A 20739-nucleotide genomic window follows, 5' to 3' on the forward strand; every position below is an offset into this window, starting at 1 on the left:
TCGTAAAAAATGCACGCTTAATTTTCTACTCAAGGATTTACCCGCGGATTGTAAGTACCACTGAATTATGATTTCAATCCAAAATAGCAAGCAATGCTCGTAAAAAATGTGAAAAAAAAACTATAGTCAACAAATAACACGCATACATTAACTGGCTTTCAAAATCCCATTCCAGATAGTTATCTGTTCCGCTGCTTCCCGCATCCTCCCTGATTATGTCACTTTAAATGAACTTAGCAATTTGTGCTTCAGAATAGCAATGTGCGTAATGACATCAACCACTGTTGAACTTTAAATTAATATGATCAAGTTGATCCTGATCCATCCTTTTTCACATGAGAAATTCATTGTCAAGCCCAGCAACCGAAAATTATAAAATTGACAGTCAAAAAATTAGCGAACCTATTTAGTTGATCCATTAATATTTTGTTCCGGTACTCCTGAATTAAATGATGCTGAATGTTATACTATCGAAAGATAGTTCTTGCTGAAAACCATGTAGAAACCATGGTGAAAACATCAATAATATTATGAACTGGCTTCCCCGATCCTGATGTATCAATAGAAAGATATTGAAACACACGTTTTATTGAGAATACAGTTTTTGCTCGTGATAAGGATTTAATAACACGTCGGTTATAACATTTTAAATTATTAATTGCACTGCTTGGAAACTGCTTTAATGCTAAGTTTCGCGGTTATTTTAAAGAATATAATTCATAACATATCAGAACTTCGAGCCATAGCAGCAACATGTATACAACGGGAATGTATGCTTAGTATGATCACAAAATTCGTTTTTAAAGTACATATACGAGAACGTAATTCCACGATTTTGTATACCTAAAGCATCAACACCTAGTTTTAATTTACCAACAAAATCGCTATGCGGAAGATAGTAAATACATAAATAAATGTCCAATTAAAATCGGTCACGCCTGCAGATAGGCGCCAGGAATTATTTGTTAGGAATCTGCAAAAAATATAAGCAAACATTAAACAAAATAATTTTGAAAAACCGATTGCAATGCTGTAAAGGCTTAAGATATGAGATTTCATTAATTAATTCGACACCAAGGAATCGTACTATGAGATACAAAATCCTTCAAACTTAGTTTTTAAATAACATTTTTTTGCGTACTCTTCGTTGTATTACTATACATATATGTACATACAAATTTTCTTGCTATCCCACTTAACTAAAATGGACTTACTTATATAACTATGTATGTACATATATACATACACGTGTATATATGTACATATGTATATATATGGGCCTTAAGTTTATGACAGCAAACAGTTGCATTGAATTTATTTAATTAATATTCATGCCATCGAGTAACAAGAGATGGTAAGTAGTACTAAATAAACTTTGGCTGAATACATTTGAAAAAACACGGTAGCGAAGCTGATATTGAGTAAACACAGTTGAATTGCACGAAGTTCACGAGAAGTTGCCACAATACGATATTGGCTCTATTTTATATTATTAAGGAAAATATCTAAATTCAAACAATCACAATACCAACAAGATCAACTAATCTTATAAATTTGTGTAATTTACATAAATTACCGCTTTAATTTAATCAGAGCTTCTTCTGCCTAAAATGAATTTCATGTAAATCCTACACGCACAAGTGGCAGGCAAGAACTACAATAACAACTCCATTAGGTGATTTAAAGTTGAAACTGTGCGTTAATGGGTAAGCAGCTGAACACTAACGACATCACATAGCGCCGAATGCAAAAACAATAACAAATGTAGGGGGTGTTGCTCGGACGCATTGGAAAACGCCGGCAGGCGGCGCAGTCAACAACAACAAATTTTCTCACACATACGTAAGTATGTAGGTATATGTATATACATGTATGTATATTTATACATGCATACATGGGACAACTCAAGCCGAGTGTCGGAGCCAGATTTGTGTCAACCAGAGTTGAGAACGATGGCGCTGGTTTCGCAGCCTCACTAATTGCGTGAGAGCCGCAGTCTGGTGCTCGTGCTAAGTGGGGAGGCGGAGCAGAACGAGGGCTTTGCTGGAGCCCATTGTTGCGGCTAGTTATAATTTAATTTACATTTTTTCTTTCCTTCACAAACGCTGACTGCGATTTATCAATTTCTCACAGCGCAGAGCGGCTAAGCAAAATATATAGCTACGTAAGTACGTAAGCCTGTATATGTGTGAATGTGATTTACAAGCTGCCTCTACAAAGACAGTAGACGTAGCAGCGATCACCCCTGAGGCTGCCAGATCGACAGGGTTTTGGCTTAGATAAATAAAGCCATAACAACAAAAGCCACAATTAGCTAAGAAGTTTCTCTCTGCGTTATTAGTTATGCTTTAGAATTTTCTAACTTCTAATGAAATTTTACGTTTTACCTTATACTTATCTATCTGCGATATTTCTATTTAAATACATATATCTATATAATTCATTGCTTTCATTATTTTTTCAATAGCTTAAGGAAATTAGTTATACATTTCCTATTTAGCAAACAAAGCAATATTATAAAAATATTGCACTTATTTCCTAAGCATAAAACCTAATTACTTGAATCGGAATTGATCCATTAGTATATCATAGATTTATTATTTTAAGTTCCGAACATTTTCAAAGGCGAATTTGTAAAGAGCTGGCAACTCCGCGCTGTTTGAAGCTAAGCTTCATTGAGCACAGATCGAGACAGAGTCGGAGCGCATGGCCGGCCAGTTGCTGTCCACACTTCAACGGATTTAGATATGGCACTGCTTTACGAGTGATGAAAACGGCAAAGCGAAAACACACCAACAACTACAAAAACGACATAAGACAAACACGATCATAGAAACATTTATTGAGTATACGAAGCGTGAACGCGGCGCATGTATTGCAAATAACAAAAGAATTTCACGAAAATATTTAGTGCAAAATTTGACAACAATTACTGTTTAAAACCGTGAAACTAACGGAAATCTGTGTATGTGTATTTGCACGTGTGTGCGTGTGTGTGCCAAATTATACATTATTTTCTGATGCAAATCAGCAGCATTTAAAGGCAAGTGTCAGCAATCACAATACTTGTACAACGATAACAACAAATAAGCGGGAGACGACATTCTGTTTATTGTTTTATGCCCAGTGATATGAAAAGTTTTGAGTTACAGTAAAAAAAAAAAAACTAAAAACTGCCACCAGAACAAAATAAAAGGTTACTAATTTACATCATTTGTGTGAAAAAATTGAAAATACTTGGAAATAAATAGAGAAACTATAGAAATAGTTTGTTCCTGCGAGCACTTTTGCATCTGTGTTTGTGAATTAAAAAATTTAATAAAACTAAAGGCTATTTTGTAAGCCCAAAACGAAAATACAAAATACATAAAAATGTCTATAGCAAACAAAACTTTAAAACATTGACACATACGTATAAATAAAAACGCGCAGCATCCGTGACTCACACACACATCCAAATATATGAAAGCCAATACTAACTCAGGTTAAATAAGTATAGTGTTGGTTATTTTTTATTCCATAGACAACTTTGCAACGCTCTCTGTAGCGCACATTTTTAAATAAAGCAACAACAACAACACAAATAACTTTATCCAGTAACGGCAATAGCAGCAGCAACAGCTTCAATAATACATACCAACAACAGCAGCAATTCAAACAGAATGCTGCAAACTATTTATTTGTTTATGTAGACGTCTTGGCAAGTTTTGTTGTTATTATTATTATTGTTTTAACTACTCGAAATACTTAAAAAAGTAACAACAACGTGAAGCACATCTTCAGCTGAAAGTGCCGCCCACTGTGCCGGCATTGGCGTCGAGACTCTCCAAAATCAAAACCACACATACATTTGTACATACATTTGTATGTATGTGTGAAGCTATGTGTATATTGGCACGCTTAATTTCTGCTAGTCAGTCTCAGTCCAGCAGCAGGCAGCCAGTTTTGTTTTGCTTACCTACCGACTGAATTGACGCGCCTCTTGTGCTCTTTTCAACTTGTGATTGTTTTTTTCTTTTTCTTAGTATTTCTGTATCGCTTAACGCTTCATCGCATCGCTTTGCGAGCGCTGTCTGCGTTTCAACCTGTGCCATGAGCAAAAATAAGGAACAACAACTATAGCATTCAAAGCAAAAGCAAAACGTGTCCCAAAGCCCAAAAAGACGCTAAAAACAACATCAGCAACTCCAGCAGCAATCGCTACAACAATAACAACAACCACAGCAATAATAATAATATCAGCAAAGACATAAAATTCAACCGGTTAGTTTGGTTCGACAACAGCAGCCAGCAAGGCATGGCAGTCGCAAAATATCAGCCCAGACGTCATAAGAAATATATTTTGTATATGTAGATCGTGCCACAAATCTGCTTTGGCTACTATTTAGCATAGTTTCTGTGGAAGTCAGAGAGGCCAAGAGGCTCAGTAGCTTTAATTTTTCAATTCCCATTCTTGGTTCGGTTAGCGTGGTTGTAAAACATTAGTTTGTATGCTCCAGAGTTGTAGTTGTAGCTATTGCTGGTGTTTTTATTGCTTGTGGTTTGATTTTGTTGTTGTGGAAAGTAAATCGTTTGGAATATTCCATTGCTTTCTTTCTGTAGGGGTCTTCGTAATTGTCATTTTAGCCAATGCACTCTGCACTCTAAGCTCCCTTTTCATCATGTGGCTCTTCTTACATTTGCAAGTTAACAGTGAAGAACTCTTTTTGTCCATAAAACATTTGACAGAAATCTACATACTTGTTCAGATGAATTAGCTGCACAATTTTTAACATTACTAGATTCAGGCCTCGACACCTGCGGCTAATAAATAGCTTTCTAGCATTATACATAAGCATTATCAAATCCCAGTTTTCACACAAAGTTATTAAAGTAGTCCTAAGTTTTTCTTGATATTCTGTTATAGGGATTTTGATTTTGGTTTTTAGCATTTTCGAAAAAATCTTGTTAAATGCGCGGTCTTTTTCAATTGTTAGTGAGTTCTATGTATCTACTTATAATTCTATTAATTTGGGCTTCTGATAAACGTATATCATTTGCGATATAACTTTGGCCATGGTACAGTGTAAGTCGTCTTTACTCTTGCATAAGAGCAGCATTGAAAAATTAAATATTATAGTTTGAAACGCTGCGTTTTAACTGGTCGTTTATATATGTACATATGTGCCATCTGCTATAGTGTAATCTCTTTTAACTTAAGATACAAATATGAGTTATTAGTCGCAATTTATAAGGCAACTTAAAATTGTTTGTTACTCTTCTGATAAACAACTATTTAATTTTTGAATTAAAAAATATAAAATAGTGCACAACTAATAAATAATAATTAATAAATATTCCTCAGCAAGGCAAGAGTCACTAATGTAACCACCCTAACTTAGAGGAAATAGCACATTTTTTTCTTCATATTAAATACATATATTTGTACTTTGCACATTAAGATATGACATTAAACCAAGCGCTCAAATAAACTGCGGGAAGTTGTTTAATAACTTAACTTCTATACTCACGTGCAATTGTTTTAAGGCCGAATTTATATAATTCCAAACTAAAAAACTTAAAAGGTCTTTCAGTTCTTTATCTTTAACTGATTTTGCTGCCCTATATTTCTTATATTTGAACGTATTTCTTATTTAAAAAGAAAAGTACATTCTTATTTGTTTGAAGTTTATATTTATCTGCGTTCTGCACAAATCCAAAGCTCTATTGTCATAATTTCTGAGTTTTTATTTCACAATGACACTCTTATAAGATGAAATATTTTGTTTTTGCACTAGCTAGTTTATGGTAATATATGTAAATCAAATCAAGAAATGATATTAAGAATGAAGTTGAAAGGAAGAAAGATCATGCCATGCCACTAAAGCGTGTTCATCTCAAGTGATGAAAAATAAAAATAAGTTCCTAAATATGATTTCTAATTGAAAAAAAGAACAATATTGATCCACGTTTTGGGTACAGTAAAGTGTATAGAAAATAAATCTCGGGCTGTTTGTTTGCACAAAAATTATAAAACTTATGTACTACATAACTAGCTGGGCATATGCTACAATTCCTTTGCGACTGCAGTAGGAGTTAGTAATACATACAATATATTTTCCTGAGTATTTAGCGGAATAGTGCTAATTGAATTAAAATCTGTTTGTTGACTCATCGTTGCTTATCTGTCCACTTAATTCTGCCAAATTGAAGACCTGCGTAATCAAATTGATCGAACAGAAGACATACGAGTAAATGGACGCGCCCTAAAACTTTGAAAACTCTTGCCTAGAGCGATATGCATGGCTAGAAAGTTAAACTCAAATCTAACTCGAACGCAAATTTGATTGAAATGTTAACAGTTGTTGGCAGACGATCACATGCCATAAGCAATTAGCACAAGCACCAGCAAATCTGTTTAACACAAAACTCAAAATTTGTATTTCAATTTTTGCGCGACTCTTTGGGTGTACGTGCGGACGGCTTAAGTCTTTGGTTGCACGCCATTTCTAAAGTGAATGCTATTAATTAAATTTTGCCGCTGTCGCTGCCGCTTCTGCTGCTGATAATGATATTGTTGTTGTTTCACTTAAATGCTTATAAACTGCGCTAAACAACACATTCAGAGTGGCGTGTGTGAGCCCAACTCAAAGTAACTGAAAATCCCCAATAAAAGCAACAACAATCATAAATCTTGTCGGTATTTTGTTTTGAGTCAAGGATGTGTGCGCCGGCCAAGATATTGACAGCGCCAAGCAAAACAATAAACTTAACCAAAAAAATAAATATATATATATATATAAGCAAAATATAATATAATTTTGTATATGCAAGTATGAAAAAGTAGACTTCCGCTTCAGATATAAAAACCAAAACAACAATAAAAACGGCAGCAACAACTACTACAGGTTTTCGAACACGTCGCCAAGCTCGCAGCTTCTATAGACAAAGCGAAGCTCCTCTTCTTCAATTCCGACGTCAAGTGAAACTTGTCGTGAGTTTATTTTAGCTATACCCGTATTTAAACATATTTTTTTTCTTTAGATTTCTTATTGAGTATAGTTGCTGTTGCTGTCAAACTAAATAAAATCACACGAATTATTATATTATAATGTACTGTATCGCATGCGTAGACAGACAATGATATATGTATACTCGCATGTATGCTTCATACATTTACAAGCTGCCCGTGTTCCATCATCTTCTTCGTCTTCGTCTTCATCTCCATCAACATCAGCATCTACAGCTTGCAAATCTATCCATGGGCTACATAAGCCAAAGCGTTAATTTAATCAAAACTGTCGCAACAACGACGACAATGAACACGATGACGATGACTGTGCAGTCATAGAGGCTTCGAAGACGACAACATAGGCCAAGCTTTATTTAATAGTACATTTCGCTATATTGAAGCTTTGTATACGAATGTGCAGTGTAATATAGTATATTATGGTTGTATGTACTCGTAGGCCTGTACACATCATACTCATAGAACGAAGTTATAGTTACGGTTTATACTTCTGATTTGATCAAATATATGAACAAAGAGAATGCTTTAATTTTGTACTATTTTTAGCATGCTTCTGAAGAATCGCTTTCAAAAAAGCTTGTCTACTCTCTGAATAGAGGGGAAAAATTTTTGTATGGGAAACCTGTTAAATATCAGCTCGCCAGGCTTTTGAATCTTCATAGGTCATATGGTTTTAGAATTCGTCAAGAGGTAGTGCAATAAACAGAAGCTGGAATTCGTCAAGTGGGCGTCCTGGGTCTAAACGTGTATTTCTTGTACAGCAACAGCCATTTGGAGATTAATATAATGCCATATATAATTTTATTCAAATCAAGTTGCATTTTTAATTCCAAGATAGGGCCCGCAAAATCATTGCCACAAGATATTAAGGTAGGTTATCTGGAGCCTGTGGCATATCTCCATGGATGTTTCTTATTTTATACATGCTGGACAAAAAAGTCCGATAGAAAAGAAATTCTAAAAAATTTCAAAGTTCTACTTCAACCTCATAAACTATGTATAGATATGTATATCATAATAATTATATGAGTAGCATTCCAATGTTTTAGAAGCGAATTTACGTTTTCTTGATTAATATAAGCCAGAAACGTTTTCACACCCACCAATTTTGTACTATACCATTCAAAGATCAGCGGCAACTTGGCTTGAATTTCGTACGTTGAGGTGCAACTTTACGGACAAATATCTGTCACGAGTTCATATTATATGTGTCAGCATTGGAACAGCTGCCTTTTGATGCCTTTTGCTGGCTGTGATGTCCCCATTGCGGCTGATGTGGGCATTGCACTTTAGCTATTTATATATAGAGCCATGCATTACGCATCAAAAGCACAACAATAATAAGACACAGACGATAACAACATTCAGATAAATAGACAACAACAGAATAAAACACCAGACATGTGCCCGAATACATTTGAAATTGGAAGCAGCAGAACAAGATAAAGCTACATATATTGGTTTCGTTCAGCTTGATGCGTACATTTCTGTCGCGACACCAACTTGTTTGTCCCTATTGGACTATAGATGGATGTATTTTTTTCATATTACGTATGCGCCACGTGCGTCACGCATTCCAATGGCATATATGTTGCATACTTCGTAGCGCCCCCCGCTGTGCTGACAACGTGTTGAAGTGAAGAACTGGAGCGCGTAAATAAACAGATTCTTGGGAACTGGGTTCGTTGAATTACAATTACAGTATTTTCATACCTGTCTCATATGGGTGCAAGGGTGTTGTGGAATCCTGAATATCAGTGTAACACCCAAAAGTAATCATGGAAGTCCACACATGACGAAGCAAATGGTTTGCCATGGAAAAAATACAAGTACTTTGATGATTTTGCCACGTTATTATTTAGACAATTATTCTTGGCAGGAGTGCAGGGTATACAAAAGTCGGTCTGCCGCAATTTCCAGTAATGGGGATTTCATTTTGTTCAGCATAACAAGAATTTTATATTTAGTTTTCACAATGAGTATTCAACTAAATCAAAGCCAGTTTTGAGAACTTGTGAGATAACACCATGCGATCTGCATTTGTGTGAGTATCCAGTTCCGTCCATTCGCTCACGTTTTTTGTGTTTTTTGTTGTTGTTGTTGTGCTGACCCCCACTTATACCTGATAGTGCAAGCTGCCGACGCAAAAATATTAACCAGCCTAAGCTCTTTCTTATCTGCTTGTTTCATACTGCGTTTGAGCTTGCGTTTTGCTTAAAAAAGACATATACTTGTATGTATATCATATAGTGTACAAGCATTTTAAAATATTTAAGCTTTTGTTTGTTGCATACACTTGGTTTATTTCATATCCCCGATAAGTTGACTGTTATTATTCTTATTTAAAAATGGCGCATGTCAATAATATTTCAAATCGAGCTCTTTTATAAGCTTAGAAATTGGCAATTAATTAGAATGTTTGCATAACAAATTGTTAGTCGTCATCTAAAAATTTACTACTACAATTTACTTTGCTTTTTATGCAAAAAAAGGATTAATTAATTACGAATTGATTTCATGAATTGCGTTCTTATAATAATTCAGCTCTTATAATAATTATTTAAGATTAATTTGATTAAAAATTACTAAGTATAATGCTAAATATATTATATATATCTATACTAATATTATAAAGAATGATTTGATTGTTTGTTTGATTTGAAAAGGCTTCGAATCTACTGGACCGATTTAATGGATTCTACACAAAAGAAGCTACAAAAAAGAATGGAGTCCTTACTAAAACGCCAATAATGTATCCAAAGGTGTAAACAAATTTCCTTAAAAAACTCCTGAATAGCATGCTGTTAGTTCATAATCATCCTCGAAACATTGTCACTTTAAATATTAAGGCAATATTATTTAAAAGCCCCCATCCAAATAAAAGATTACAAATCGATCGACACCGTGATTAATATTGAAGACATTTAAATTCACTAAACCCTTCTGGACTGCCGCCACATGAATTGACGGTAAAATTCGGAATTCAATCATGCTTTTGAGAAATAAAAGCCTTCCAAGCATTTGCAATGGGACGAGGCTGCTTATTAAGGAATTGCAGGACAATTTAAGTGTAGCAACTATTATAAACGGCCCAGCAACTGGTCAACTAGCTCATATAACGAGGATACCGATGATCCCATTTGATCATTAATATGGCTTCAATTTCCGGTAGTCCCCAAGGTCAAGGCTTCGAATAAGTAGGCATCAACATACGAAACCAATGTTTTACTATATGTTGACAGTATCTTTTATGTACATATCTTTTAAAGGTTAAAGGTTCTCTAACCTAATAAAGAATAACAAAAAAATCTAAAAAAAATCATTAAAATAATATCCAAAATAAATTTTACTCCTTAGTAACTCATAGCAAAAAGAAATGTATTTCTAAAATTTTTGTAAAAATACCCGTGCGAAGCAGGGGCAGGACGCTATTTCGGAGCCAAAAAAACAATCAAATAATTCCTCTTTATAATGTCAGTATAGATAATTATACTAAAATAGATGTTCTTTAATTGCATTTTTTATCGAATTCACCGAATGGAAGCAAACAGACATCATTCTTAAAAAAGAAGCAATACAATTTTAAGGAAATCGTTCACCACATCTTCCTAGAATTGAATTCTGTATACTAAGTTATCACTGATGGCTAGATGCATTCTTCTTTAAGCTTATTGTATGTTATTACTTACTAAGAATATTGGCAATAAAAGCTTGCCATTGAGTCAGATTGCAGAATTCCCATGAAATATATGGTAGCACCATAGAGTTGAAGTAAATAAATAATCAGTTCTCTAAACACGTTTGATATAAGAGCTTTATTCATTGGAGAACAAACGTAAATTAAAATCTAATTCAATTTGTTTTTTATATATTTTTTTCAACTTACAGACGGAATCGAAACTATGTTGTTAGCTCCACCACTTTGAAAGGATGCAACTAAAGTGCACGCGATCACTGTCAAGATATGGATATAGAATTTGATTTCCCTGATTTTTGTGAGTACCTATATTTAAAAAACAAATCTGCAGTAGAATAGTTTAAGAGAAAGCAATTAGCCATTTGCTATTATGAATATTAATATTTAAAATAAATTGGCAGATTAACCTTAAGATCCGAACACGTCTCGAGAGGTATATTGAAATGTAGTTAATTGCAATAAATAATAAAAATGCAATAAAGTGACTTTAATGTGGCATTGCATTTGTTTGTTTTTAAATCGGCTCGCTGTCAGGTCCCATCAATTTGTATCAAATGGGGGCCTAATATAAAATATTCTTATAATAATAATATGTGTAGGGGCCTATACTCTTTACCCAACATAATGAAGGCTGGTCTGTCAAATGTGCGGCAATGACAACAAAAGTGGCTGCCAAAAATAGATGTAAATAAAATAAATTGATGTAGCAGTCGCCACTGTTGCCGTTGTTGTTGTTGTTGTTATAGCAGAACAAATTTCGGCTACTTGCAGGAATCATTTTAGTAGCGCAAACACACCTACATACATGTATGTATGTGTATATTCTCATTTTGTGTATTATAGTTACATTTGCGGAGCACAATTCTATATAAATTCGCGTTTGTTTGTAAGTATTTGCATGCGATTTTGCATACTTATTTGTGATGCCACAAACACGAAACGAGCAAATTGTTTGATCAATAATTGTGTACATGCATACAAACATACATACATATATATAGATATGTATATGTATATGTTTGCATATATAAATATATACAAAATCACAATCAAGTCCGCAAACACAAAAGGCAAACTCCGAATATTTGCTGGCAGTCCAAAGAAATTTCGAAGCGGCCTAAACGTGAAGACGCGTGTGCAAAATAAATCAAAATTCAAATACTCAACACAGGCTATATGTGCAATAACTGATAAACGGGAAATTGATATTGTTTCTAGCAATGCATTTGTAAAAATAAACAAACATATTAGCATGCAATACAAATAGATACAGCGCCTGAGAACATATTCAAAAACAAAGTCAGCTATAGTGTCATATTTCGAGAAATTACTATGGAATTGTGTATTAATTATTATTTTTATTTTTTCTTGACTTAAAGCATAATTCATTTGTTCAATAAATTGTATATTTTCCCCCTCAATTGGAGCCATAAATATACAATTATTTACTTGCTAGCAGGCTCTTCTGTTTTCTTCGTTTAGTAAATAAATGTACATGCTTTATAGTATATATATACTATATACGTACATACTTATATACCATACTCGTACATAAATATTTTGTTTAAATCGCATTTTCACTGCTCAACGAGTTGTGAAGAGTGCATCAACCGTATGCTCGTTCAAACGTAGGTTAGATAATTATTTGTGCATTGTTGCTATTGTTTTTGTTTTTGTTTCTTTTGTTGTTGCTATGGATGCTGCTCACGCTGCAGCGGCAGAGTGCGGTTTTAAGGCCTTAGTTATACTAACTAAACTCAACGAATTTAACGTGTCTGTCAGTGTGATTTCTTTGAGCCACGCAAAAGATCGCGCGCTGCAAAAGTGTTAAGTACAGCAACAGATAATAAACAAAAAGTCGAGTATAGTGTATAAAAAATTAGTTGAAACACAACCAACACTAAACCAAACTATGGATTATCCAAAGACGTTAAATGGTAATAATAATTGATGGTTTCTGCAAACGACTGGCCTACTGCTTTGAATAAATTAACTTGCACTGTTAATTTATTTGACACATAAATTATACTACCATATTGTCGTCATCTTTTTAGACTTGCCAGTTTATCGATCAAACATTCGACGCGTTTCTCGACTCCTTATCAGTTTCATGCTCTTGCCTAAACAGAGCCATGAATAGTGTCATTACAATTTGTTATTCTCATGAAACGCCCATCATTTGCCAAAGCACTAAACTATACAAACATCACGAGATACATATAACTACACACGCGTATGAAGTACATTTGTATGTGTGTGTGTAAATATAAATACCACAATCCGGGTTAGGCTACATAATAATACATAAATGTATATACTTGTAAGTGTTGTGACTGGTTCGCTAAATTTTCGATTATGAAACAAAAATAAATTTGCCGTATACCACCATTTTTTTCACCATGTCAAATCCAGATTTAAGAACCTTATATACATAGATAATATATATACAATTAAAATAAAAAATAAAAAAACAAGTAGTAATGGCAAATTACTACCATTAATTATCTTCGATGACAGAAAGCTTCTAATTAAATACCACCCTATCTTTTGTTTGTGGAGCTCCAAATCTTTCACTACATACAAGTATGTAGAGAAAAAAAAACATGGTAGCATCAATAAAAACTCAGTTACGATTATAACAAGCAATAGCTTGGTTGCGGTCCTTTTTTTGTCGAATCGAGAGTGGTTTTAGATTCAGAACTCGTCCTTCTACTTTAAACGCACAAAAAGCTTCAAAATGTATTTAGAAAGTCAAATAAGTATGCCAGCACAGCAGGTCTCATATGATAGGATAATAATTATTATTATTATCCTATAATATATGTACGTAGAAACCCTTTTCCATATATTACATTTAATCGGTTTACGAATTTTCTCGGCCATAAAACTCAGAGAATGTAGGGAAGGAGGTTTCAAAACTACTCAAGTTAGTATAAGACTAAATATAGTATGTAATTAAGTTGATAAACATTTATATTTGTTACATCATCCTCCTTCTTTTTTTTTCGTGACCCACAGCTCGCAATGATTTCGGCATTGATAATGACGCCCTGGACTTCAACAACCTGGACCAGCTCATGCAGGTTGCCACAGGTGTTGGCGCACTTGATGACAATGCCCAGCACAGCAATAGCGATGGGCTCGCCATGGATTCTGGACTGGGGGCTCTGTGTAGCACGAAACTGGAGTCGCCACATACGCCGCCAATGAGCGGCCTGGACGCACAGCTGGCTGGTGTGTCGGGCTCGGGGCGCGTAAGTTTGTCCAGCACACCAATTGCCACGCCCCAAATACATGCGCAGCTGCCGGAAAGCCCGCCAGACTCAGGCTCAGAGCCGGCCTACAGTCCGCTGGGCGATGCTCACGGTCTGGTACTTGCCACACGCGACCTCTACCAAGGCTTAGCGCCCATGCAGTCGCAGCAGCAGCAGCAGCAGCAGCACCAACAACAGCAGCATGCGGGGGGAATCATGCAACTGCAATACACACCGCCCCATCAGCAACAGGCCACCAACCATCAGTACACGCCCCACATGCACCCGCCGCAGGACGTCAGGGTGAAGCATGAAGACAGCGTGCTAATGAATTCCAACAGCTTGCTGCAGCAGCAGCAACAGTCGCAGCTGAACGAGCAACAACTGCTGCAGTCGCATCAGCATCAGCAACATCAACAGCAACAGCAACAGTTGCAGGATAGCCAGCAAAATGTGCATGAACAGCTGCTATATACGACGCCAGGGCAGCTGCAGTATGAGAGCGGGCTCTATGGGACGGGAAGCTACCAGAACTTGTCCAGCATCTTCGGCGAACAGACGGCCACCTGCATGCTCACGTCGTCACTGGGCGAGCGTGTGCAGGTGATTGGGACCAGTCAGGTCTCGCTTAACCGCAGCTCGGCACCGTCTACGCCGGTCCATTCATCGTCACGTAAGCGAAAGATGTCCACGCAGCTGGACTGTCCAGAATTCGCACCCAGCATCAAGCACGATCCGGGCCTGATAATGAGCCCGTTGCGTGCCTCGCATCACTCCCTTTCGCTGGAGAGCTCTAGCTTTGGCCATGGTGGCATCGGAGCTGGTGTCCTCCACGGCAGCAGCAGCCACAGCGATCTGAGTAAAACACCCGCACACTCACACTCCTCGGCTTCCGCGTCTCCGGCTCTGTCCACAGTGAACTCCCAGGCGGACAACAGTTTGGATGGCCACGCCAGCAGCTCCACCACAGCTGTCAATTTGGGATCTGGCAGCAGCGAGGCGGGCGATGCCGCGCAGCCACAGTGCATCAGCTTCAGCCCGTTTCAGCCGGAGAATTGGCATAAGCTTTGCGATCAAAACCTGCAAGAGTTGTCTGTCAGCTTCTATCGAGTTGACGCCGACAAGGGATTTAACTTCTCCGTCTCAGACGAAGCGTACGTGTGCCAGAAGAAGAATCACTTTCAAGTCACTTGCCATGCACGCCTGCAGGGCGATGCCAAATTTGTAAAAACACCGTCCGGCCTGGAGAAAATCAAATCCTTCCACTTGCATTTCTATGGCGTCAAATTCGAGGCGCCCAATCAAACGATTCGCGTGGAGCAGAGCCAGTCGGATCGCTCGAAAAAGCCATTCTATCCCGTACCGTAAGTACTTTTCCTTTATTATTAAATTTATTGAATTGAATAATTATAATAATAATAAATTACATTGAAACAAACTATAATCCCTACCTTTTCCATCAGTATCGATCTCCAGAGCCACATTGTCAGTAAAATCACAGTCGGCCGGCTGCATTTCTCCGAGACAACTCAGAACAACATGCGCAAGAAAGGACGCCCCAATCCCGAGCAGCGATTCTTTCAGCTTGTAGTGGGCCTCCACGTGCACACGACCTCGGGCAATTTTCCCGTCATTAGCCACGGCAGTGAGCGCATCATTGTACGTGCCTCCAATCCCGGCCAGTTCGAGTCTGATGTGGATCTGTGCTGGCAACGAGGCCTAAACGACTCCATATTCCACAGCGGCCGCGTGGGCATAAACACAGACCGTCCAGACGAGAGCCTGGTGGTCCATGGCAATCTGAAGGTATCGGGCCACATTGTCCAGCCGAGCGATAGTCGTGCCAAGCGCGAGATCGGTGAACTGGACACCTCAGTTCAGCTGCGCAACCTGCTGAAGATCCGCATTGTGCGCTATCGCTACGAGCCGGAGTTTGCGATTCATTCGGGCCTTCGGCGCGTCAGTGACTGCGAAGATATCGTGGACACGGGCGTTATAGCACAGGAGGTGCGCGAGGTTATTCCCGATGCGGTGCAAGAGGCTGGCAGCGTTGTCCTGCCGAACGGCAACGTCATCGAGAACTTCTTGCTTGTCAACAAGGTCTGTATGATTTTTCTCTCACATTTAATTCGGTACGAATATCTTGAGAAACTTGAAAATCGAATCTCTATACACATAAATGAAGTCTGCCTGATTTGTGTGTTTGTCCTTAATTGTGGTCAGATTTTGAAATGTTGTTGTGCTAACGTTGGTTTGAATTAGAAAACAATTGGTTTTGGGACAGTCAACGATTTTGTGAAAAATGAAATATAATTTGAAAAAAGAATTTGAATAAATATTCCTAAATAATTTTAATGAAATTACAAGTAAGGGATCGTTAGATATAATTGAACATGAAATGAAGGGGCTAACAATTTCGTAATAAATACCATGTTTTTTTTTTTGCATATTTAGGATCGCATTTTAATGGAGAACATTGGCGCCGTAAAGGAGCTGTGCAAGGTGACCGGCGTGCTAGAGACACGCATCGAGCACTTGGAACGTGCCAATACCTATAAACCACAGGCGAAGCCTCTGGAGCTCGATCCATGCAGCCTATTGACAGAACGCATGCGTCGCACAAACACCCGACGCGATGGCTATGAGATTTGCTCGAGCCGCACGCTTCAGATTGTCATATTTCTGCTGATCATAGTTATGGCCGCTTGGTAAGTTCTCGAACAACTTGTATATTCATAACCAGTACCTGCCGCGTGAATTATTCAAAGTAACAAAGGGTTACTGCAAAGGGTTTAGAGATTTTTCAAAGCTAGCACTCTAATTGTTTTGCGATTGCTTACTTCTTTGTGTTCATATAATACTTCGACCGATATTTGTTTCCCTGTTCAAACTAGCCTCTTAGTTTTGAAAAGCTAGCATATATGGTTCTATGTAATGCTGTAACGCTGTAACAATTGATTTTCAAACTTATATATCTGACAGCTTCCATAGGAACTGACAGGTTTCAAAAACCATTTTGAATATTGTTGATATACTTGTATGTGGAACTAATGATTTTGCACAGCTTGAATCGAATGTTTATATCATATTTAAAGCGACGATATATCTTTGCCAATGCATAGAGTTTACATTTCTTCTTTTAAAATGCTTTGATTCAGTTTTACTTTGAAGACGATTTAACAAACTGATTAATCAATATATTCTAAAGATTTCTATGATTAATGTTTCAGTGCAGACTTCTAATTTAATTTGTGTATCTCAGTTTGGCGCCAAATTCGATTTCAATTTTAAGGCACAGAGCAAATAATTCAAAAAATTATGTTCGTACGCAAAAGTTGAATTAAGGAAGAAGAATGTATTTATACATTCGCTATCTTATGTGGCTCACGGCATATCTAAAGCATTATTCCTTCTATTGTCAAATATATCAAATCATTTGGGCATAAGAGATTTCGTTAGGATACTTTTTTTCACTTGTATAAAACCTATATAGATATTTCTATTTAGTAAGAATCCACAAATCATAATTAAACTTATGTTCAACGACCACTTTGATTGCTTAGCTCAGATTATTTATCCTTTTAAAATGTGGATGCATATTTCGTTAAATAAATAATGATTATATTTACCGAAACCTACCATTTTAAAATGTGACTTCATTTCTTTATCGCGCACATACAGTCTGGCGGCTGTATCCACACTCTATTTCGTTGAGCACAACAAACAGCAACAATTGGAGAGCTACCAGATTTTCGGAAATGCCCATAATCGCCCGGATGTACCTCTCTACATGAGCGACGAGGATCGCAACTATCTGCAGCACAATCTGCAAACCATTTTCAAAAACAAGTCCTATGTGGCCTGGCCCAGTTTAATGTACGCCGCCAGCACATCCCGGCCGCCCTCGGTACGGAACGTAAGTCGCCCCCGCGATGAGGAGGATACCAACGACGAGTTGGCCGTGGTTATGTCGAAGCAGCAGGTGGCCCTACTGAGCGCCAAGCACATACGCATCACAACGACAGCCCCGCGGATCAACAAGACGATCAGCAGTAAGAACAAGGCCAAGTGGCCATTGCCGCAGGAGGTGCTGCGGGCCACGCAGGGTTCTCAGAAGTTGGTGCAGGGGGTGCAAGGAGTGCGGGCATTGCAGCTGTCGGCGGAGTTGCTGCCACAGGCGCAAAATAGCAATAACGGCAGTGATACCTCGGCTGAGAAGTCCGAGGCTATTCCCGTGCCGCAGGACTTCGAGAACAACTCCATTGACATAGATGCCCAGCACTTGAGCAAGAATCTGGGCTCCCCCAAAGCAGCTGGAGTTCGGGGCTCCGCAGTTGCAGCTGCGGTCGCTGAGCTGGCGACGGGGCAGGACAACGTCGCTCTACAGCAATCCGAGCCCAAGGAACACATTGTTGTAGTGGACACCATCGCCAGCACAGCGAGCAGCAACCGCATACACGTACCCAACACGACAGCAGCCGCTGGTCAAGCTATTCGCAAGCTAAACACTGGTGATGCGGTTATCTACAATGTATACAAGACGGTATCGCCGCCAACTGCTAACCTAGCTCTGACCACCAACAAAGTCAACACCGAGCCGTCCCAGACTCAGGTGGCTCTCGAAGTGCCGCCCACAACGGTGCGCAACAGCAGTGGTGGTCATGATAATGCCGATGCGCTCGATCTGCAGAATCTTAGCAACACCAACGAGTCCGTGGACAACCCCATCACAGCCGTGTTTGGCTTTGTGTATACCGATGTGCGCGACTCGAGCGTGGGCCGACGCTCAGCCAATCCCCATAGTCAGGAGTGGATCAAGCACAAGACCATCAAGGCGCAGATGTTTGGGGAGCCGCCCGAGTGCAATGGTGATGAGACAGTCGGCGAAAAGTGTCTGGTAAGTTGCACCATTAATTCGATGTTTTGTTTACATACGTATGTATAATTTAACAATTTCCTGTATGTACCCCACTATATGTTTTTATAGCCGTCACACATCAGCTAACATGTCATATAGCTTTGTCTGTATGTATATCATATATCCGTCAGAGCAACGACTTATGATTCAAGGAGGAATTGGGGCATTTTTTTAAAAGCTTCCTTATTTATAAGTAACGGCTTAATAGTTCATCTCTCTAGGATCTTCTTCTTAATAGTTAGTTTAGCAAACTTGCTGTCTTTAAGTATTTGCATATATATTTTCTATAAAATATAAAAATGTAATGAATTTCGTAATTATTTTCTAACAATTTTGAAAATTTTAAAAGAAAGACAAATTTTTTAACGAAATACTTTACCAAAATTTTGCAGCAAAATATTTAGCTTGCCATTTATTTTATATGCTATTTTAGCTAATTTATGAATAAACTAGTCTTTAACATATCATATACATATATTATTTCCTTTACTTTTCCCATAGTCAACCTGTTTTGAAGAGCTTCAGCAGACACATTCAGATACAGTGGACGCCAATGTAAAGCAATCGCAGCCACTGCAGCAAAATGCTGATGATGAGTTGCAGTCTGCTGAGCAGGATCAGGAATCAGAGCTTGAACCGTTGGTAGTGCAGGCAATGCCAGCAAATAAAACACTAGCAACGAAACGTGCGCATCATGGAAAAAGTTCCCACGCAACCGAAGCTCAAGCGAAACAAAACTCTGCTGAGACGGATCTATCAACAGCACCAATTGACACACTGGAAACCGACGGCTCCCATTCTATCGAACACTTGGAATTGGTGACCAGAATTGTGAGCGATTCGCATGCTAAAGAAGAGCCAGAGGATCCATCTATTCAGTCACAATTAGATTGCTGGACGGTTACCAGTTGTGTGCTGGCCGCTGAATACAACCGCACAATAGATGTGGAGCAATATTGTCCCAGCACCGGCACCTCACTCAATGCATCCTACATAGTGCCCGTGTCACGTTACCTTCAGGCCAGCAACATTGAAGTGCATCTAAGGTAAGCTATTTAAGAGCATGCAAAGAAAAGTAAAATAAAATAAATCCACATTACAATTACAGTTCCAACAAGCCACTACAATGGTCCATCTGCAGCGATGCAGATACTGGAGATCAAGACAAAGCTGGTGCACAGGTAAATGAGGATGATGTGGCCCGACCCGTCCAATCGGTCAAGATTATCAAGCAGCTGGGAAACAACAAGCTAATACTAGCTCTGGACATACCCAGTCGTGGCTACTTTGTGCGAGATTTTATGCTACGCGCAAGCCATGATTTAGAACAGGTATTGATAAGATATATGTGTATCTTTATGTCAAAAACTCTGTATTCCAATATTTGCATTACATTCAGAGTTTCCAGATTCAAACAATCACATTATCAAAATTGCTCCTTGCATACTGAATATCCCTAACAAAATGTATCTAAATAATTATCATTTGCAGCAAAAACTATGCGATGACAACGCACATGTGGCTATACTCCAGTACAATTTTAGCATCGTAAGAGATTGTGATTAGTTAACAATTTAATTTATGGATTCACGGATCTGATGTCAACGCATTCGACGCCTACGCATGAAAGAGGACCCAACAGATTCAAAATCGGCGAAGCACTAAATTTAATATCAAAAAACTACATATTTAAACTAGGATAAATTGTAAAGAATTCGGGAATCAAAAACTGCTTTAGAATAAATGAGAGGGAAACTGAAAACTCAGTTCAAGAAACTCATTTATACGTAAAAAGGCAAGCAGAGCATTATCGACATTTTAAATAAAATATTTAGTATAAAGTCTTTCATTGTCAAATAAA

The 20739-nt window shown here is 37.9% G+C and overlaps 1 protein-coding gene across 1 annotated transcript; it reads left to right on the top strand.

The window, feature by feature from the left end:
- The first annotated feature begins 9928 nt into the window (after window positions 1-9928).
- On the top strand, window positions 9929-20644 carry LOC115626563. Its single transcript, XM_030521945.1, has 10 exons — window positions 9929-9978; window positions 10898-11004; window positions 13725-14742; window positions 14812-15324; window positions 15424-16060; window positions 16415-16668; window positions 17642-18857; window positions 19380-19924; window positions 19987-20209; window positions 20370-20644. The coding sequence occupies exons 2-10, from the start codon at window positions 10974-10976 to the stop codon at window positions 20442-20444; spliced, it is 4512 nt and encodes a 1503-aa protein (XP_030377805.1). The 5' UTR covers window positions 9929-9978; window positions 10898-10973; the 3' UTR covers window positions 20445-20644.
- The last annotated feature ends 95 nt before the right edge of the window (window positions 20645-20739 follow it).

The sequence above is a fragment of the Scaptodrosophila lebanonensis genome, unplaced genomic scaffold (genome assembly GCF_003285725.1).
Source record: "Scaptodrosophila lebanonensis strain 11010-0011.00,11010-0021.00 unplaced genomic scaffold, SlebRS2 tig00000001-arrow-pilon, whole genome shotgun sequence".
Taxonomy (NCBI): Eukaryota; Metazoa; Arthropoda; class Insecta; order Diptera; family Drosophilidae; genus Scaptodrosophila; species Scaptodrosophila lebanonensis.

Coding starts and splice junctions, on each gene's coding strand:
- LOC115626563 (XM_030521945.1), top strand. CDS start 10,974: ATGGATATAGAATTTGATTTCCCTGATTTTT. Junction 11,005..13,724: donor ATTTGATTTCCCTGATTTTT/GTGAGTACCTAT, acceptor CGTGACCCACAG/CTCGCAATGATTTCGGCATT. Junction 14,743..14,811: donor GCCTCGCATCACTCCCTTTC/GCTGGAGAGCTC, acceptor CAGCAGCCACAG/CGATCTGAGTAAAACACCCG.